Source organism: Megalobrama amblycephala, linkage group LG12 (assembly GCF_018812025.1).
Source record: "Megalobrama amblycephala isolate DHTTF-2021 linkage group LG12, ASM1881202v1, whole genome shotgun sequence".
Lineage (NCBI taxonomy): Eukaryota > Metazoa > Chordata > Actinopteri > Cypriniformes > Xenocyprididae > Megalobrama > Megalobrama amblycephala.
In genome coordinates this window covers 514,059-536,710 of record NC_063055.1, presented here as the reverse complement: position 1 = coordinate 536,710, position 22,652 = coordinate 514,059, and the positions used below count along the sequence as shown (strand labels likewise).

General features: G+C 36.6%; 2 protein-coding genes across 3 annotated transcripts in view; one reads left to right on the top strand and one right to left on the bottom strand.

The window, feature by feature from the left end:
- Positions 1-614: 614 nt before the first annotated feature.
- Positions 615-7,139, bottom strand: LOC125280076 (peptidyl-prolyl cis-trans isomerase C; the record flags this gene model as incomplete). Its single annotated transcript, XM_048210388.1, has 5 exons — positions 615-1,220; positions 2,576-2,760; positions 6,170-6,263; positions 6,347-6,460; positions 6,909-7,139. Coding segments are annotated over 5 exons (753 nt in total), but the record flags the coding sequence as incomplete, so codon positions are not given.
- Positions 7,140-13,871: 6,732 nt separating this feature from the next.
- Positions 13,872-22,652, top strand: part of prdm6 (PR domain containing 6) — a 32,563-nt gene continuing 23,782 nt past the window's right edge. Inside the window, exons 1-3 of one of the 2 annotated variants that reach the window (XM_048211409.1) lie at positions 13,872-14,483; positions 14,640-15,072; positions 17,280-17,587. In XM_048211409.1, coding sequence (XP_048067366.1) covers positions 14,646-15,072; positions 17,280-17,587 — 735 coding nt within the window. In that variant the 5' untranslated portion in view covers positions 13,872-14,483; positions 14,640-14,645. The remainder of the gene's footprint in view (positions 14,484-14,639; positions 15,073-17,279; positions 17,588-22,652) is intronic. The other variant, XM_048211408.1, reaches the window with a different exon arrangement.

Below are 22,652 nucleotides of genomic sequence, written 5' to 3'. Positions count from 1 at the left end.
ACTGATAGAACTAATATGGTTTATTGTTCAGACAGTATATACTAAATATTGATACCCATTGTGTGTGTGTATGTGTAATGTGTATATATATATATATATATATATATATATACAAACTCAATTCAAAAGTCTCTTCTGCTCAGCAAGGCTGCATTTATTTGATCAAAAATACAGTAAAAATGTGAAATATTTTTGTAATGTAAAACAGCTGTTTTCTATGTGAATATATAGTAAAATATAATTTATATTCAGTGATCAAAGCTGAATTTTCAGCATCATTACTCCAGTCTTCAGTGTCACATGATCCTTCAGAAATCATTCTAATATGATGATTTGCTGCTCAAGAAACATTTATGATTATTATCAATGTTGAAAACAGATCATATTTTTATGGAAACTGTGATGCATTTTATTTCTCAGGATTCTTTGATGAATATAAAGTTCAAAAGAACAACAATTATTTGAAATAGAATCTTTTGTAACATTTTAAATGTCACTTTTGATCAATTTAATGCATCTTTGATGAATAAAAGTATTAATTTATTTTTTAAAAATTCTTACTGACCTCTAAAATTTAAGCGTTAGTGTGTGTGTGTATATTTATATATAATACACACACACATATATTGATAAAAACATACATACAGTACATACATTTAGTTTCTAAATAAAAATGCAAATCACACTACAAGGTCAAAATGAATCAAATTTACATACATTTAAATACAGCTTATTTTAACAGATCTAAATGTCATTTGAAACAAAATTTAAAGTGATAATTCGAATGGTCAAGATTTCGAACAGAATTCAAGTCTGTCTCTTATGGCACTTGCAGATGATAATAAACACTGTGTTGATTTCTGCAGTTAAACTCCTACAGCAGATCATAAAGTGCTGCGCAGTGAGGAGAGAGTTGGCGTTACACATTAGATCGCGTCACATATGGACTGATATGATACAAAAAATGCCTGCATAGTGGTTAGACAATAATCTAATGACGATACGATGGAGGAAAATACAGTCACAGCAGAACTCCGATATGAAGATATTGACATGAAGCATAAATCAGACAGACGTACAGCGTCAGTGATTCACCATCCCTCCACCTCCACCACCAGAGGCTCTTTCACCTTGATCTTCCCGCTGTTGACGATCACACACTCGGTGTACGGCAGGTTCCGATCGTTCGTGTCCTGGAGTTCAATGGTGTGAACCACAGCCTGAGACACACACACACACACACACACACACACACCGCTGATGAGTGATGTCATCCGCTCGCAGCGCTGCTATTGGTTTACTACTGTAGTGACATCACTCACTCTGTCTTTGTGTCTGTAGGAAACAGATGTTATGTGAAACATCCCAAAAAACATCTTTTTTATAGTTTTTTCAATTTTTATTTTTCCTGATTTTAATGGTTAAATAAAAAAGCTTAATTAATAGAAATCATTGGAAAATTGTTGTTTGTTAAATTACATTTTTAGGGCCCTTTTTTTTTCTTTTCTTTTCTTTTCTTTTTTTTACAAATTCTGTTTTTTTGTTTCAATTCATCTGGATTCTATTTTGATGGTTTAATTAAATTGTAATAATTAAAAAGCATGTCTAATCAAATGAATTCTTAAAACTTTAACAAATTAATTTATTGCTTTTTTTTTTTTTTTTTTTACAATAATATGGCCCTATAATTTTTTTTTTTTTAGAAATTCTGTTTTTTTTTTTTTTTAATTCTTCTGGATTCCATTTTAATGGTCCATTAATTAAATTTTATAAAATTAGAAAATTAAATACAATTATTAAATTTCATATCTAAAATTGTATCAACTTAATAATTTATTTATTTATTGAACAATAAATAAAGGACCCTGTGAAATTATTTTTTCAGAAATTCTGTTTTATTTTATTTTTTTCCAAATTCTGTTAATTCCATTAATTAAATTTTAATAATTAAAAATCATATCTAAAATTGTATCAACTTAATTATTTATTTATTTATTGAACAATAATAGGACCCTGTGAAATTATTTTTTCAGAAATTCTGTTTTAATTTTTTTCTGGATTTTTGATTTAATACAAAAAATAAAACATGCAATAAAAATGATGATTGTGATTATTAGTGTCAGGGTTGTGATTATTCCTTTAAAATTAAAGTTTTAATAATTTTATTATTATTATTTAAGAATTGCATTCTACTGTACAATAGTAATATTTTTCTGTCACAATTTCAAGTTAAACCGAACTTTTTATTTTGGCGGGTTGCAGTGAAGACCTTTGAGTTTTTGAAGGTTGAAAATAATTGTTTTTTCACATACATAATACATAAATACTTTATTAACATTTTAAGTGAACCTCAAAGAACATATTAAAATAATTTAAAAAATCCATGTCATAACCCATTTAATAGTCTTTTTAGGCTTTAAAATTCACAGACACTAGAGTCCATATCTCCATATGATTAAATGTGCAGCAATACTTTTGATTTATTTATCCAAAATTCCATTTTCATGACTGGATTCTGTGTTTCTGTCTGAAATCATATGGCCCTAAATGTGTGTGTGTTCTGCAGGAATCATACCATCCCCTCCAAGACTTTGCCGAACACCACGTGTTTGCCGTCCAGCCACGGCGCTCTGGCTAAAGTGATGAAGAACTGAGAGCCGTTGGTGTCGGGCCCGGCGTTCGCCATACTGACCCAACCTGCGCCCAGATGTCTGAGCTTGAAGTTCTCGTCCGCAAATGTGTTTCCATAGATGCTTTTACCTGAAACACACAACTGAGGATAAGAGTCTCTGCCGTCGTTATTCATTACAGATAATTACAGAGTTTTGTGTGAGGAATTATATTACACCTCTTAAATACGCGTCACATTAAGTGAATGTTTATTTAAAGGAGCTATCTGTACGAATTTTCACATATTTCTTTTTTATTGCCAGTGTGTGAACAGCTTGTAACGAAACTTAAAAGTTTCACAGTAAGTTGCTGTTGCAGTTCACTTAACGGCCACCGGTGTCACTACTAACAAGGGTTTCTGAACTATCACATGACTGGAGTCACATGGTGTTCTACACTAGCTATGTTTACATGCACCCAAATAATATGTATATAATAGGATTGATGGCTCAGACTGAAAATCCTTCATATAAACACCTCAACTGATCCGACTGAGCTCGACTGGATGTGAAGACCTGAAATAATCTGATCAACAGAAAAAAATAAAATATGTAAACTCTTAAATTTTTTCAATCATAAATAATCTCATAGTTTATAACTCGCAATTCCGACTTTATAACTCGCAATTCCGACTTTATATCTCGCAATTCTGGCTTTATATCTCGCAATTCCGACTTTATAACTCGCAATTCCGACTTTATAACTTGCAATTCTGACTTTATAACTCGCAATTCCGACTTTATATCACGCAATTCTGACTTTATATCACGCAATTCTGACTTTATATCACGCAATTCTGGCTTTATATCTCGCAATTCTGACTTTATATCTTGCAATTCTGACTTTATATCACGCAATTCTGACTTTATAACTCGCAATTCTGGCTTTATATCTCGCAATTCTGACTTTATATCTTGCAATTCTGACTTTATATCACGCAATTCTGACTTTATAACTCGCAATTCTGGCTTTATATCTCGCAATTCTGACTTTATATCTTGCAATTCTGACTTTATATCACGCAATTCTGACTTTATAACTCGCAATTCTGACTTTATATCACGCAATTCTGACTTTATAACTCGCAATTCTGACTTTATATCTCGCAATTCTGACTTTATATCTCGCAATTCTGACTTTATATCACGCAATTCCGACTTTATATCTCGCAATTCCGACTTTATATCTCGCAATTCTGACTTTATATCTCGCAATTCTGACTTTATATCACGCAATTCTGGCTTTATATCTCGCAATTCTGACTTTATATCTTGCAATTCTGACTTTATATCACGCAATTCTGACTTTATATCTCGCAATTCTGGCTTTATATCTCGCAATTCTGACTTTATATCTTGCAATTCTGACTTTATATCACGCAATTCTGACTTTATAACTCGCAATTCTGACTTTATATCTCGCAATTCTGACTTTATATCACGCAATTCCGACTTTATATCTCGCAATTCCGACTTTATATCTCGCAATTCTGACTTTATATCTCGCAATTCTGACTTTATATCACGCAATTCTGACTTTATAACTCGCAATTCTGACTTTATATCTCGCAATTCTGACTTTATATCACGCAATTCCGACTTTATATCTCGCAATTCCGACTTTATATCACGCAATTCCGACTTTATATCTCGCAATTCCGACTTTATATCTCGCAATTCCGACTTTATAACTCGCAATTCCGACTTTATAACTTGCAATTCTGACTTTATAACTCGCAATTCCGACTTTATATCACACAATTCTGACTTTATATCACGCAATTCTGACTTTACAACTCGCAATTCTGGCTTTATATCTCGCAATTCTGGCTTTATATCTTGCAATTCTGACTTTATAACTTGCAATTCTGACTTTACAACTTGCAATTCTGGCTTTATATCTCGCAATTCCGACTTTATAACTTGCAATTCTGACTTTATAACTCGCAATTCCGACTTTATATCACGCAATTCTGACTTTACAACTCGCGATTCTGGCTTTATATCTCGCAATTCTGACTTTATATCTTGCAATTCTGACTTTATAACTTGCAATTCTGACTTTATATCTCGCGATTCTGACTTTATATCTCGCAATTCCGACTTTATATCTCGCAATTCTGACTTTATATCACGCAATTCTGACTTTATATCATGCAATTCCGACTTTATGTCTCGCAATTCTGACTTTATATCTCGCAATTCTGACTTTACAACTCGCAATTCCGACTTTATATCTCGCAATTCCGACTTTATATCTCGCAATTCCGACTTTATATCACGCAATTCTGACTTTATAACTCGCAATTCCGACTTTATATCTTGCAATTCCGACTTTATAACTCGCAATTCCGACTTTATATCTCGCAATTCCGACTTTATATCACGCAATTCCGACTTTATATCTCGCAATTCCGACTTTATATCTCGCAATTCCGACTTTATAACTCGCAATTCTGACTTTATATCTCGCAATTCCGACTTTATATCACGCAATTCCGACTTTATATCACGCAATTCTGACTTTACAACTCGCAATTCTGGCTTTATATCTTGCAATTCTGACTTTATAACTTGCAATTCTGACTTTACAACTCGCAATTCTGGCTTTATATCTCGCAATTCCGACTTTATATCTCGCAATTCCGACTTTATAACTTGCAATTCTGACTTTATAACTCGCAATTCCGACTTTATATCACGCAATTCTGACTTTATATCACACAATTCTGACTTTACAACTCGCAATTCTGGCTTTATATCTCGCAATTCTGACTTTATATCTTGCAATTCTGACTTTATAACTCGCAATTCCGACTTTATATCTCGCAATTCCGACTTTATATCTCGCAATTCCGACTTTATATCACGCAATTCTGACTTTATAACTCGCAATTCCGACTTTATATCTTGCAATTCCGACTTTATAACTCGCAATTCCGACTTTATATCACGCAATTCCGACTTTATAACTCGCAATTCCGACTTTATATCTCGCAATTCCGACTTTATATCTCGCAATTCCGACTTTATAACTCGCAATTCTGACTTTATAACTCGCAATTCTAAAAAAATACTTTTATTAACATTACTGGAAGAGTATTTCTTCATAACTTTGAGAGAACATTTTGAGAATGTTCCCTGTTATCGTGGAAGCTCTTCTGATATATACGTCAGCTTTTCATCAAGTCATCAAGGCTTAAACTACAATTAAACATGACATCATTGTGTGTTTTTTGTCCGGTATTGCACATGCGCTGAAGTTTTGTGTTCACATAAACAACTTTCAGAATCTGAAATTGGACCAGATTCATTCCAAATGATCCATGTAAAACATACCTCAGCCATTTTACTTGCACATTCTCCTAAACATCTGTTTGTGTTTCAGAGAAGAAAGAAAGTCATATGTCTATGGACTCACATGAGGGTGAGTAAATCAACAGATTTTCATTCCTAAAGCTCAACGCACATCCTAAATATGAAGAAAGTGTTATTCTCACCGCCTGTTCCGTCTCCAGCTGTAAAATCACCTCCCTGGATCATGAAATCCTTGATAACACGATGGAACTTGCTGCCTTTGTACCCGTAACCCTTCTGAAGAGAGGATCAGTGTTAGCCTGTCGTCAGTCAGTGGATCTGATGTATTTTCACAGATGTGTGTATGATGTGAGATCTACCTCTCCTGTGGCAAGAGCCACAAAGTTCTGCACGGTCAGAGGAGCGACTTCTCCGAACAGACCGATCACGATCCTGCCAACCTCGTGTCCTCCGACAGTGATGTCAAAAAACACCTGCAGCATGAAGAGCACAATACACCTGAGTTTAGCACTGTGTGTATATATGTGGTTTATATACATCAATAGTGTGTGTGTGTGTATAGAAAAAAGCAGAATATATATATAGATTTTTTTAAACTTTAAAAAGTATTCGATATGGTGAATTCAGGGTGATTGGGACAGTTTTTGCCATTGAGATTACTTGGAAAAAGTGTCCCAGTTACCCTGAATTCACCCTGTATTAATATTAATAATGTGAGACGGAATGAAGAGACGCATTTACAAACACGCATGCGCACAATACAACGATCTGTCAACGCGTAAAAGACTAAAACAGAGATGCACCGCAGGTTTAATTCATGATTGTGTGGATGGATGATTGTTTTGAGGTTCTCGCTGTGATGCTGCAGGACGCGTCGCGCTTCGGTTGACAGAAAATGCCGCAGCAGGACGCGCGTCTCACCTTGTCCGTCACTTGCGGTCCCCTCCGCGTTTTAAAATCAATGGCGCTGCCTAAAAACGGCAAATAAAGGAGAGTAAACGCGTGCCAGAGCTGAGGCATCTCTGAATATGGATGTGAGCGAGTATTTGACTGAAGAGAATCAGCGGGTTCAGTGGCGCGCGCGTCTTCCTGTATGACGCTCCTCCTCCAGGGCGCGCGTGCGCGTGTCACGGCGCGCAATGTCTGAGGAATTTACTAAAAAAAAAACAAAAAAATGCGATGTGCCACACACACATAATCTAAAATAGAAGAACACACCCGTTTGGATACTAATGTACAGAAGGGGAGAAATATAAAAAGACTAGTTCTTCAACCTTTAAGATGAACAATTGCAGTTATAAGTGATTTGGCACATTGAAACATTAGCTGTTCCAAGACTTTCCAAGTTTCTGCTGGTTTTGGTTGGTTTTCTAAAAACGTTTGAAATAAATAATAAAAATTCTGCCATGTAAAAAAACAACAGAAACTTAAAAATAAAGGTTCTTCATTGGCTTTTTGTGGCGAAGAACCTTTTAACATCTTTGTAGTGGAAAACGTTTCTTTACACTCTTAAAAATAAAGTTTTTTTTTTTTTACAGTAATGCCATTTAGAGGAACCATTTTTCTTAGTGTGATGAACAATTTAATTAAGAACCATTGGTTACACTTTATTTTAAGGTGACCGTGTTACAGTGTAATTACACATTTAAGTACAGAGTAATAATAATTAACTACATGTACTTACTATAGGAATAGGGTTAGGATGAGGGTTTGGTTTAGGGTTAAATGCATGTAATTATGCATAATTTATAGTTATTACTACAGTAACTACATGTAACGTGTAACAATGACACTGTAAAATAAAGTGTTACCAAACCATTTCTCACTATTATGCAATGGAAAGATTCCTTCTTGATGGAACTATTCATGCCAATAAAAAACCTTCATTTTTAAAGGATTAATTCACTTCAGAATTAAAATGTCCTGATAATTTACTCACCTCCATGTCATCCAAGATGTTCATGTCTTTCTTTCTTCAGTGGAAAAGAAATGAAGGAAATCATTCCAGGATTTTTCTCCATATAGTGGACTTCACTGGGGTTCAACGGGTTGAAGGTCCAAATGTCAGTTTCAGTGCAGCTTCAAAGAGCTCTACATAATCCCAGACGAGGAATAAGAGACTCATCTAGAGAAACCATCGACCATTTTCTACAAAAAGATAACAATTATATACTTTTTAACCACAAATGCTCATCTTGCACTGCTCTGTGATGCTCCACGCATGACGTAATCATGTTGGAAAGCTCACACGTGACATAGGTGGAAGTGTTTACAAAGCAAACGTGCAAAGACCAAGTCAAACGGACTTTACAAAAAAAGTAAAACAATGTCAGATAATTCTGAAGTTGGAGAAGAAAATGAGAGTTTTTCTCCCTACCGCGGTACTTCCGCCTACGTCACGCGTGAGCTTTCCAACATGATTACGTCATGCGTGGAGCATCACAGAGCAGTGCAAGATGAGCATTTGTGGTTAAAAAGTATATAATGTTTATTTTTTTTTTAGAAAATGTCCGATGGTTTCTCTAGATAAGACTCTTATTCCTCGTCTGGGATCATGTAGAGCTCTTTGAAGCTGCACTGAAACTGACATTTGGACCTTCAACCCGTTGAACCCCAGTGAAGTCCACTATATGGAGAAAAATCCTGGAATGTTTTCCTTCATTTCTTTTTGACTGAAGAAAGAAAGACATGAACATCTTGGACGACATGGGGATGAGTAAATTATCAGGAAATTTTAATTCTTAAGTGAACTAATCTTTCAAGAGTGTATATTATTAAATGTTCTTCATTCTAAGAAGAAAAATGGTTCTTTTAAGAACTATTCACTAAAATCTTCTTTTATGTTGGTTCTATGTTGGTTTATTTACGCAGGACCTAAAAATCATATATTTTATTTGCGTTCTTTTATATTTGGTGCCTGTTCGAATCTGGTTTATTCTCAAGCACACAATCTAGGGGCCGCGGGGCCCTTAATCAGGTCAAGTGCCGCTTCATTAAACTGCTGGTCGCTGCCATGTAAAGCACCAGAGCTCATCTCAGAGACGGTGCCCCTGGAGGACTCGCCGTAATGGTTTCAGTGCTGACGGCTGCTCTAATCATTGGCTCCAACCTCAATTTTTACTGGGAAACCCTGTGAAATTGGCTCGAATGTGCCGTTTCTGTGAGTATATTTACTTCCTGCAGGTCTGAGATCAGTGCATACAGACAGAAATGAGGAGGAAGATGCTTCAAAACAGACCAGACTAAAATACGCGTTGTTATACATGTAAGTAAATGGTTAATGGCAACATGCATTATGGTTTCAGACAAATAATTCACCATGTTCCATCATGTATGAAGATGATGTTTGGTTGCTCATACAGTTCACTGATTGCGGTTTATCCAGCTTCAGTTCTGTCGGGACGTGTTACAGGTATTATGAAGACACGAGCAGCAGCGACTCAAAGCGCTTCAAGCTTCAGACACTGAACTGAATTGAAGAAGACAGCAGGAGAAAGAGCAGCGTCTCTCACTGATGGCATCTTCAGATCTGCTTCACACTGACGTCTTCACTGACGGCTCAGAAATGAGTTCTTGTGGTGTAGTGGTTAACAATCTGGGTCGAACCCCACTCAGTATTGAGTTACTGCAGTGAGACTTTATTAATTAAAGCATCAGCAGAATTATCTACAGTTAGATGTTTTGCTTTAATCATACTAAAGTGCCAAACTCGTGTTTGTTGCTTGCAAGTACAGCTTTTATATAAAATGGCAATAATAGTAATAATGCAAATGAGGTGTTCAGAGTTTGTGTGACTGGGTGATGTTGACAGGCTCTAGTGCGCCCCCTCTGTCCCATGTGACAGAATGACAGCGACACATTTAAATATTCAATGTAGATCATTATAGTCAATGCAAATGAGCCGTACATGTGTTTAATGTGTTGAAGATATATAACTTAATATTGATCAATAGCCTACTGAATGTAGTGCAGATTAAACACAAACCAATTTGGGTTGTTTTCAACCTAAGGGCTAAGAACATAAAGGACAGAACACATGTTGGGTTAATTTTATTACCCAGCAAATTGGGTTATTTAACCCAGCATAATGGGTTCATTTTTACTATAATGCTAACTTTTTCTTTTTTTACTTCATACATGAATTAATGTTTACAGATGAACTTAAACCCTCTAAACCTTTTTTAAATACTCCACTCAACCACTGGTTTGCATGATAATTCCTTTATTTTCAATCATATTTTATATAGTTTTTAATACATGTGGCCAACATTTAAGATCATTTAACAAATATGAGAAGTAAAAATGAAACATTTCAAAGTAATTCAATGGACCAGTCTCTGTTGTGCTGTTTCCACCGTAACCGCGCTGGATCTCGTGCCGGAGATGACTCGCGTTCGACGGGGAAACTGATAACTTCAGACCGCTGTCTTTCACTCATAGCTGTGACTGACTCCATAACCTGTCCATAAATAATCAGTGTACAGTTCTGAGAACATATTTTAACATCCGGAGTATTTGTATTCTGTAACTTTTTTTTAATAAAATCCTAAAATTGTATGCAAGGCATCAGGCGTTTCCCTCAAAAGACCGACGTGGCACTCATTTAGGTGACTCACATCCCAATCCCCTGTATGTTGCTTTGCATAAAATTAAAAGATAAACAGAACAATAATGATTTTTTAGATAAAATAAAACGTACACAAACCATTTTACAAAAGACATGCAGCAAGTTGACGGAGTTGCACTGATCTCTCCTGAAGAGGGCGCAAAAATCCTGAGATAAATAACTCAACCCCTGGGTTGTTAGTCTGACCCAGGATCTGTGTAACACAAAAACTACCCAAACGCTGGGTTGTTACGTCTGACCCAGGATCTGTGTAACACAAAAACTACCCAAACACTGGGTTGTTACGTCTGACCCAGGATCTGTGTAACACAAAAACTACCCAAACACTGGGTTGTTACGTCTGACCCAGGATCTGTGTAACACCAAAAACTACCCAAACGCTGGGTTGTTACGTCTGACCCAGGATCTGTGTAACACAAAAACTACCCAAACACTGGGTTGTTACGTCTGACCCAGGATCTGTGTAACACAAAAACTACCCAAACACTGGGTTGTTACGTCTGACCCAGGATCTGGTAACACAAAAACTACCCAAATGCTGGGTTGTTACATCTGACCCAGGATCTGTTTAACACAAAAACTACCCAAACGCTGGGTTGTTACGTCTGACCCAGGATCTGGGTAACACAAAAACTATGCAAACACAGGGTTGTTACGTCTGACCCAGGATCTGGTAACACAAAAACTACCCAAACGCTGGGTTGTTACATCTGACCCAGGATCTGGTAACACAAAAACTACCCAAACGCTGGGTTGTTACATCTGACCCAGGATCTGGTAACACAAAAACTACGCAAACACTGGGTTGTTACGTCTGAGCCAGGACCTGGTAACACAAAAACTACCCAAACGCTGGGTTGTTACATCTGACCCAGGATCTGAGTAACACAAAAACTACGCAAACACTGGGTTGTTACGTCTGAGCCAGGACCTGGTAACACAAAAACTACCCAAACGCTGGGTTGTTACATCTGACCCAGGATCTGGTAACACAAAAACTACCCAAACGCTGGGTTGTTACGTCTGACCCAGGATCTGGTAACACAAAAACTACCCAAACGCTGGGTTGTTACGTCTGACCCAGGATCTGGTAACACAAAAACTACCCAAACGCTGGGTTGTTACGTCTGACCCAGGATCTGGGTAACACAAAAACTACCCAAACACTGGGTTGTTACATCTGACCCAGGATCTGAGTAACACAAAAACTACCTAAACACTGGAAAAATAACCCCAAAAATGACCCAAAAGGCTGAACTCAGGACTTGTGTAGAAAAAATAACTCAAGATATTTTAGAGTAAAGCAAGCACTATAAATGGTTTCTCGTGTCCTAAACCACACCGATACACACTAGTCTGAATGAGTTCACTTAGAATACCTCTATCAAGTGACACAAAAAGAGTTTTGTTAATGGATAAATAGCAAAAGCGCTTTTACATCATTAATAGATTGATGTAAAACACACTCGCGGCACTTCTATAAATCTCTTACTTGCAGTGCGGGTTATTAGCAGGCAATTTATTATAAATATGAATTGCAACAACAGGACGACAAGCATCAACTCCCATCTGAATATACGTCTATATTAATGAATTATATACTCAGCAACCCGTGACCTTAAAACTATAATAAGAGGCGCTGGTGGCTGAATTCTTTATCGGACTCCTGTCAAACGGGTCCGTTCATTTGTCTTTCAGCCATCAGCGGAATTAATTAACAAGAAATGCAAAGGGTCTAAGTGAATGTCAAACAGCAGTCTATGTTAATGAAAGACACACCTAAACACTTTTCTTCACGCTCTGAAAATATACAAATGAAGCCCAAGCTTTAATAATCCGCTTTTTTGGCACGGAAAATGATATATTTGGGCAGTTAATGTATTGATCCCCGCGGCCCCTCGAGTGCACTTTATTTCACTGCTCATTTATCAATGAATAAAAACACCAATACGCTGTCATAATAGCAATGTTATTTGGAAGTATGACAACTATAAATTGTTTTAAGGTTAGATTTGACATTATTATTGTTATTTAAATAATAATAATTCAATTAATAAGCCTAATAATGTTAATGACGGGTAATTGCGCCAGATTTTTGGAACTCTATCCTTGCGAAAATTCTAATGAACATTAAATCTGTGTGTGTTGTTATTACTCACATTCTTAAAGAGTGAAATGCATTTGTAGACAAGAATTCATTTTCAGACGATTATGTTTGTGTTTTGCTTCGTTATCAATCTACAGAGACCTCTGGATGACGAATGGGCCTGTCAGAGTATTGCCAGTCAAAACATTTACCCCTCCTCTGCTGTAAAATGCCCTACATTCAGATATAGAGCGGCTTTCCAAACAGCTGTAACTTTCTCAAGCGTCTGGAAGGCTGGGAAACTGAGAATGGTTACACAGTCTTATCTTAGTGCGGTCATTTCGAGCGAGAAACGGCATGAATATCCCTGGAAATAATGCTTGATTGATCACGCGAAAACTAAAATATAAAATTCTGACTTTTATGATTCTATATCTCTCTTACCGTTCTTTAATGGCGTAGATTGGCGCGAACATCCAGTGAGCTGCATACGATTTTTAAAATGGAGGCCGTTTTTAACGGACTGTGATGACGCGTTTTAATGGTCATCAGCGTGGTAAATCTTGCAAAGTTTTTATTTCATTTTTTTTAATGTATGTAGGCTACACTTATAACACTATGCTTAGTATTATATTAACTTTTAACCAAATTACAATAAATAAAACCTAGTTAACAGTGCTGTGAGGGTGTTTCTAATAACGGCTGTGTGAATGGCGGTAAAGTTGACACTTCTAACTGCCGTTATCAATCTCTCTATTTTTCGCTCTTTTCGAAAGTTGTAAAAACACTGTTGTTGAGTTTTTCTTTCGCTTTTTGAGAAAATGGGACACACAAAAATATATTTAATCTATTCTCTCATTCACCGCCATAGAATTTTACCAAACTATGACGACTTCCGTTTCGAGAAACCAAAAAGGGTCACAAGAAAAATTAGTTCTTTAAGTTTGGAAACCTCCCTTTTGGAAGCTTATTTTTAAGAGTGTAGCAACTTTCTTATACGAAATTCTGACATTTATGATTCTATATCTCTCATACCGTTCTTTAATGGGTAGATTGGCGCGAACATCCAGCGAGTGAATAAGATTTTTAAAATGGAGGCCGTTTTTTTTCATTTAAAAAAAAATGTATTTACATTTATAACACTATACTTAGTATTATATTAACTTTTAATCAAATAACAATAAATAAAAACTAGTTAACAGTGCTGTGAGGGTGTTTCTAATAACGGCTGTGTGAATGGCGGTAAAGTTGACATCTTTCTCATTTCTGACTGCCATTATCAATCTCTCTTCTCTTTTTTAAAGTTTTTGATGAGTTTTTTACTTTTTGAGAAAATGGGGACACACAACATAATGTATTCTCTCATTCACCGCCATAAAATTTTACCAAACTATGACGACTTCCGTTTCGAGAAACCGAAAAGGGTCACAAGAAAAATTTGTTCTTTTAGTTTGGAAACCTCCCTTTTGGAAGCTTTATTTTTAAGAGTGTAGCAACTTTCTCACTACAAAAGCAAGACGTTTTTTTTGTCAAATTTGCCGCGTAAACTAAAAAAAAGGCATTTGCGGTTATCTTACAAAGGATAAATCAAAAGTGCTTGAGACAGATGCTCAGCATCACTTCTGCTCTGCGTCCGTCTGTCCGGAGGCACGTGCCCGCGCGGGAGCGCGAGAGGAGGACGGGTGCGCGTGAGAGTGGGAGGACGCTCGTGCTGACGGGGTTCTCGGTCAACACTGTGATGGTGTGAGTGTCCGGGAGTCACAGCCTGGACTCTTCTGACAGGGTAAGTGTGTCTTTACTCGCGATCACTATCATTTTCACGCGCAGAAACATGAGGCGCAGAACTTCCTCACTTGTGTTAGTATGTTTAAGTTGAGCGATTCTTCTCTGAAGAAGAGCACATGAGAGTCCATCATCATCATCTGTGCTGCTGTTACAGTCGGACATGCTGAAGCCGAGCGAGCCCAGCGGTTCTGCTTTCCTCAAAGTGGACCCGACCTACATCCAGCACTGGCAGCAGCTCTTCCCGCAGAACCCGCTGAAAAGCGCCGCGCTGCCGCCGCCGGTGCCGCTGGAGAGCCTTCGCCTGCAGAGACCCAGCCTGATCTCGTGCACCTCCTCGTCCTCCTCGAGCTCCTCCACCGCGTCTCCCGCGTGCTCCTTGAGTCAGCTCGCGCTGTTCGGACAGACTCTGAGCTCCGACAGCGGCGGAGGCGCTTCTCAAGCCAAAGAACTTTGTTTGTCGTCCAACTTTAAGAATGACAAAGGCTCGCGGCTGAAGCTGAGCTCCGAGGAGCTGGACTACTACCTGTACGGACAGCAGCGGATGGAGATCATCCCGGTCAACAACCACAACGGAGACGCCAACAACCGTGAGCATTCATCCATCCACACATGAGGATTACACTTTATTTTAATTATGCGTTTGAGTTATATCAATTAAGAACATGTAGCTACTTTTTAAGGTTGGTTACATGTATAATTTACTGTTAAAATAAAGCGTTATCGGATTCGATTATGAAAAAAAAAAATGCCTGATCAAGAATGGGAACTTTTTATTCTCTAGTTCTTTAGAAAACATCACAATTAAAGAACTTGTACTGAAACATCAATAAGTATTTAAATAACTCAAAATATGGTTCTTGAAAATAACAGAATCGTCCTTATTTTTTTAACAAAATGAGCGCCGTTTCAGAATATAGTAGATATCGTGATAAATGTGAATTTATGCGCTGTTTTAAGATATTTATAAAATATGCTTTGAATAATTTGTTTTTTTGATAAAAAAAAAAGTGCAATCTTCTGAAAACTAGCTATTTTTGCAGTAGGCCAAAGAATGTGTGTTAAGTGAATTCTGTAGTGATCGAATTGAATTAATTCTCGTGTCGAGTTTGACGAGTTTTATTTTATTATCATCGCGATCATCTCGCGAAAATTATCAGCGCGCGACAATTAACACGAGCAAAATCCCGAAATTATAATTAAAATGAATAGAAATAGCTTTAAAAAAAAAATCATATTCACACTGAAGAAATTCAGCCTTATTTTAAAACACATAAACATTTCTTCAATGTTTTAAAGCTGATTTGTATATTAAAATCGACTTATTTTAGATAAAATCTGAGATGTCTTAAACATTTTTAATTAGGTAGCCTATATCGAATATATGATAATTACACTTGAGATCTTCTGAATGGAATCTTTATTAATCGCGCGAATGATTTTTAGCCCGTTTTATTCCGTCTTTTTTCCGCTTTTCCTCAATAAGCGCTCTTCATGCTGTATGATTGTGAGATGTGATGAGAGTGATCAGCAGATCTTCATCGATAAATGCAGCAGCACATGAGGGATGAGCGGACAACACACAATTAATTGCTGTATAGTTTTGTAGAGTGACTCCGGATCACTGATCGATCTGCTCCATCGGCCCACATTCATCATCCCAACACGGGACATGTGTGTCTCCCGGGGACAGCGAGACTTCTTTATCTACATGCGCGATTCTGAGCCCATATTTCAGAGCAGTGGAGCTCGTTTATAAAGCGGGACACATGTGCTTCACAACCTTCATTTGCGCCGATGATTGGAGGAATTTCAGATGCAAACACGAAATAAGGTGCACAGTCAAATAAATAAGAATTGTGTTCACATTGAGCCGCGCGCTTGATGTCTGTATGACGAGCAGCACGTGTTCAAATGCGTTTAATCGTGTGTTTAAGAGATATTTCAGTCGTTTACAATTTCATTTAATTGATGCTAAAATATTTTAATTTAAAGTCCCGAATGCACAACACCTTTTTTGAATGATTAATATAAAATGCATCTGTTTTTACGTTCATCTTTAGATTTAAAATCATTCATGATTGTTTCACGCAAAAACAACCCAAGTTGGGTTAAATATGGACAAACCCAGCGATTGGGTTGTTTGCTGTGTAGTGTTATTGTTTAAAAATGATTGGTATATGATTGGATTAAAATGAACCCAAAATATGTTGGAAATTAAAAATCAGAGACAACAATAATAATCAAAAGGTGAACATGTATTAATAATCAATTATTGTTTAATTATTATTCATTAAACATATTAATAAATGTTAATTTCCAACCTATTTTGGGTTCATTTTAAGCGAGCAATACAGTCATTTTTAAACAATAGTTGAGTTAAATAAAACTACCCAGCATGTTGGGTCAAACATGTAATCCAATCGCTTGGTTTGTCCATTTTTAACCCAACTTGGGTTGTTTTTAACCCAGCATTTTTTAGGGTGTAGAAGGAACGTCTTCATGCACCAACTGATCATTTAAAGTTTGTGTGTGATGAAGTATTTGTATACAATTTAATTTAGTTTTATAATATCTTTCTTAGTCGCAAATATAAGCTGATCTATTTTTACATCCATTTTGGGACAAAGCTTTAGATTTAAAGTCTCCATGATCGTTCGAAGCACAGCAGAAGGAATGTCTTCATGCACCAGCTCACAGAGGGACAATTTCAAGTTTGTGTGGATCTGCGTGGGCCGTTCGGGGTCCCATCTGTGTGTGCGGTGACTAACTGGCCCTCTCGCTGTGCGTCCCGCAGGCTGTGACATGTGTGCGGACAACCGTAACGGAGAATGCCCCATGCACGGACCCCTGCACTCGCTCCGGAGGCTGGTGGGGACCAGCAGCGCATCGGTGGCCGTCCCCCCTCCGGAGGTCCCGGACTGGCTGCGGGATTTGCCGCGTGAGGTGTGCCTGTGCACCAGCACCGTCCCGGGTTTGGGATACGGCATCTGCGCAGCCCAGCGCATCCCGCAGGGAACCTGGATCGGGCCCTTCCAGGGCGTCCCGCTGCCGCTGGAGAAGGTGCAGTCGGGATCCGTGCGAAACTCAAGACACTTGTGGGAGGTGAGTGTGTGTTTCGGTACCGGGCGCTCGCAACACCAAAGTCAAGGGTTCGATTCCCAGGGAATGCATGAACTGATCGAATGTAAATGTGTTGCTTGAATGTAAGCGTGAGGAAAAATCCCAAACACACAAAGGCTTGAGCGTCAGAACAGCTGCAGCGTAAATGAGTTACAGATATTCATAAACTTGCTTTATTTTTCACATGTGAACGCTTGATCTGAAGCTTGACACAGAGATGTTGTTTGGAGTGTTGAGTAATGTGACATTTATAGACTAAACTAAACTGTACCTGTGCTGTTTTACTGTGGTAACTTACACTGTAGCTCATGTAAAGTGTGTCAGCGTGTGTTCGCTTCTTCCATCACTGGACGTCTTACAGGAGAGTACCAAGATGCACTGCAAAAAATGACTTTCTTAGTCAGTTTTTCTGTCTTGTTTTTCAGCACAAATATTTAAACATTCTTAAATCAAGATACATTTACTGCAGAAGCAATTTGTTAAGATATTTATATGAAAAATGAATCAAAATGAAGTGAGTAAAACAAGAACAAATATCTGCTAATGGAGTCAGAAAAATAAACTTAATTCAAAGTGAAAACAACATTGTAAAAATGCTGGGTTAAAAACAACCCAAGTTGGGTTAAAAATGGGCAAACTCAGCGATTGGGTTGTTTTGACCCAGCGATTGGGTTAAATGTTTCCTGGGTAGTTTTATTTAACTCAGCTATTGATTAAAATTTACTATATGTCTGGATTAAAATGAACCCAAAATATGTTGGAAATTAAAAATCAGACACTGAGGAAACTAGAGGAACTAGAGGAAACAATAATCATCAAAAGGTGAACATTTATTAATAAGCAATTTAATACACGTTTATTGTTTAATTATTACACATTAAACTTATTAATGAATGTTCATTTATTAAACATATTATGGCGAGCCACCCATGTGAATAAGGTAAAAAAAATATCTAATCAACATCACCTCACTTCTCCAGTTGATTGATTACATTAAGAATTGCAAACATTTTTTGCATTACAAGTTTTCTGAAATGTTATGTTTGAATATGCAAATGAGGCATTATCTAATTAAATATGTGCTAATTTGCATACATTTCTAAATCAAAAATCTGAATACTGGATAAAGTCAGGTTTAAAATTCTTGTTTAATTTTTTGATAGATTAGAGTCAAATGTTTTTTTTTTCCAGAGGGGATTTTGGATTTCTCTTTTTAACACTCCACAAAAATCCAGAAAATACTGTCAATAGTCAGTCATTCACCAATTTTTTAGGAATAAAATGTTGTATAAAATCAGGCAAATTATATATGAACAAACCCCTCAGCAAAAACCTTCAGAATATAGACAGGAATAAAACTGTAAAGATGCTGAAGTGGAGATTTCTGACTAAAAACTCATTTTGAGAAAACTTCCTTTAAAGACGTGAAATCTAATAGAGAAAGTGCTGTAAAAGATGCACTTAAAAGTGTGTTTTGGATGTTTTCTTTCCACCAGTCTGAAAAAACACTAAAAAGTGCAAAATCTCAAAATTGACAGGTGCATTTCCAACATATTTTAGGTTCATTTTTAAACAATAGTTGAGTTAAATAAAACTACCCAGCAGGTTGAGCAAACGTTTAACCCAACCACTGGGTTTGTCTATTTTCAACCCAACTTGGGTTGTTTTTAACCCAGCATTTTTTAGAATAAAGTTTATTTTTCTGACTCCATTAGCAGATATTTGTTCTTGTTTTAAGCACAAACTCACTTCATTTTGACACATTTTTTTCATATAAATATCTTAACAAATGCTTCTCCAGTAAATGTATCTTAAGAATGTTTAGATATTTGTGCTGGAAAACAAGACAGAAAACTGAGGAAGAGCATCACATTAGAACAGCTAAAGCATGAATTTTGCTGAAGGATGATGACTTGAAAATCTGTTGTTCAGAGTCTGAACCCAACGCTGTTCCTGGTTCAGTGTGACGTCAGTAAATGAAAACGGACATAAAGGACGGTCTGAAGCTGCTGAAGTGTAAAACACAAACATCTGAGCCCAGATCTGCTGTGAACTCGCTCGCTGAACTGAAAGAGCAGAGTGATCCTCTGGAGTGTGTCAGAAATCACTGCTAATGGCAAATGAACCACAGGCTGGATTTGGCAGACTTTGGGAGAGTGTTATTGGTAGCTCGGCAGATTAATATTTCCCCTGTTAGATCATCTATTAGTTTAATATTAGCCAAACAGATCGCACGCTGCACTTTGATTAAGACTGTCTGGCTCTCGCCGCTTCCTGACCTTTTATTGACTGCATTATTACGGCTCCTGCTGTCATATTGCTGATGAATGCAAGTCTTGCTGCTTAAACACCTGATCGGAGCCATTTGTTCAGTCAATTAGGAGCAAATAATACTGATAGTTCATCTGGTATTTATTTAACTGACAGAATTCAAATATTTTCAGATATATTGTGCTGGAAAACAAGACGGAAATACTGAGTAACAACATTTTTGCAGTGAAGAAAATGGCTGCAAAATAAGGTGGATAAGTTGATTAGAGAAACACACGTGAATGAGCCGTATGTGCTGCACAGGTCTGATCATATATATATATATATATATATATATATATATATATATACATATATAAATCAAATGGTGTTGATGTAGTGATGTAAATACAGGTGAAGAGCGAGGCCTACAGGACATTTACTGCTGCTTGTTTATTCTTGCGCTGGTGTCTGTGGATTTGAGTCTGTCAGTTCTTGGCTTCTCTGTCATAGCGATGGAGAATTATTCTGGCTTTTCCCACCCTGAGTCTGGAATGCTTTTCTTAAGAATATTGTACACACGTCTCTCATCGATATTGCCCATTATCAGCCATATTTACCAGCTGTAAATCAGGCGAATAGTTCTGTTTGGTCGTGTTTCACGGTCGGCGTGTCCAATTCAAATATCTCTGCGCTGACACACGCGAGTCTCGCCCAATAAATAGAGTCTCTTGTTAGAGGTGCTGTCATGATGTCGTGTGCGCGACGGTCACGAGAACCTGCGCGACTTGAGTAATGTGACATTTATAAACTAAACACTCGACCTGTGGTGTTTTACTGCGGTAAATTATGCTGTTGCTCATGTACAGTGTGCCAGCGTGTGTTTGCTTCTTTCACCGCTGGATGTCTTAAAGGAAAGTACCAAGATCTTGATACTCAGAAAGGCCAGATTGTGAAAACAGCCGAACTGTTTCGACTGGTTCTGTGTTGGGCTAGAAAATTATGGAAGCTTGTTTCTGACACGGGATTAAAAAAATTAAAAGGTAATTGTGACTTTTTTATCTCACAATTCTGACTTTTTTCTCAGATTTGTGAGATATAAATTCGTTATATAGCCTGAATTGTGAGAAAAAGTCAAAATCACAAGTTTTTATCACAGAATTCTGACTTTTTTCTTGTAATTACAAATTATAAAGTCTGAATTGTAAAAAAAAAATAAAAATTGCAAGTTTATATCTCGCAATTCTGACTTTTTTTCTTGTAATTACAAATAATATAATCCGAATTGCAAGAAAAAAGTAAAAATCGCAAGTTTATATCTCGCAATTCTGACTTTTTTTCTTGTAATTACAAATAATATAATCCGAATTGCAAGAAAAAAGTAAAAATCGCAAGTTTATTTCTCACAATTCTTACTTTTTTCTTGTAATTACAAGTTATAAAGTCTGAATTGTGAGAAAAAGTAAAAATCACAAGTTCATATCTGACAATTCTTACTTTTTTCTTGTAATTACAAGTTATAAAGTCTGAATTGTGAGAAAAAGTAAAAATCACAAGTTCATATCTGACAATTCTTACTTTTTTCTTGTAATTGCGAGTTATAAAGTCTGAATTGTGAGAAAAAGTAAAAATCACAAGTTCATATCTGACAATTCTTACTTTTTTCTTGTAATTGCGAGTTATAAAGTCTGAATTGTGAGAAAAAGTAAAAATCACAAGTTTATATCTCACAATTCTTACTTTTTTCTTGTAATTTCAAGTTATAAAGTGTAAATTGTGAGAAACAGTACAAATCGCAAGTTCATATCTAGAAATTTTGACTTTTTCTTTCAATTATGAGTTATAAAGTCTGAATTGCAAGAAAAAGTAAAAATCACAAGTTTATATCTCACAATTCTTACTTTTTTATTGTAATTACAAGTTATAAAATCCGAATTGTGAGAAAAAAGTAAAAATCGCAAGTTTATATCTCACAATTCTTACTTTTTTCTTGTAATTACAAGTTATAAAATCCGATTTGTGAGATAAAGTAAAAATTGAAAATTTATTTCTCACAATTCTCACTTTTTTCTTGCAATTACGAGTTATAAAATCCGAATTGAGAGGAAAAAGTCAGAATTGTGAGATAAAAAGTTTCATTTACCTTTTTAATTGTATTCCTCCATGTCAGAAAGAAGCTTCCACAGAAAATAGTCTGTTCATGACTGAATGCATTTTATTAAACATACAGTATAAATATGTAGAATCGCTGCAGATGAGGCTGATACAGTCGGCCGCTGATGGGAATAATATTTTCTGTCATCGTCTGCCGTCATTGGCTGGACGCGATGATGTCATGGTGACGGGCCGCAGTCCAGGATAAGTATTTTATTTTCTGTTCTTGTTTAACGTCGGTTCGCTGACACAGAAAGCACTGTAATTTGTCACTGAAGTTATTTTATGCTTCATTTGTGTCTCTGTTGTGAAAGAAAGCATCTTTAACCATATCAGACTCTCAGTGTCAACACAAGCTTCATCTGAACGTAAAACATGCTGGTACTTGAATTCTTCTGTTGGTTTTACTCTCGTTCTTCTGCTCTGGAACGAGCGTCTCCGCTGTGTTTTCATTTGAGTTTTTTATGGTTGCTTCTAGTTATTTTAAGACTTGTTTAGTCTGTACATTTCTAAACCACGTCTGACTTTAAACGTTTATATTACACATATTGACGTCCAGCTCAGCCTGTTATGATATTATTGTGATGTGAACATGGGTATGATATTAGGAATGACATGGAGATCCATTTTGCAGGTTTGTTCT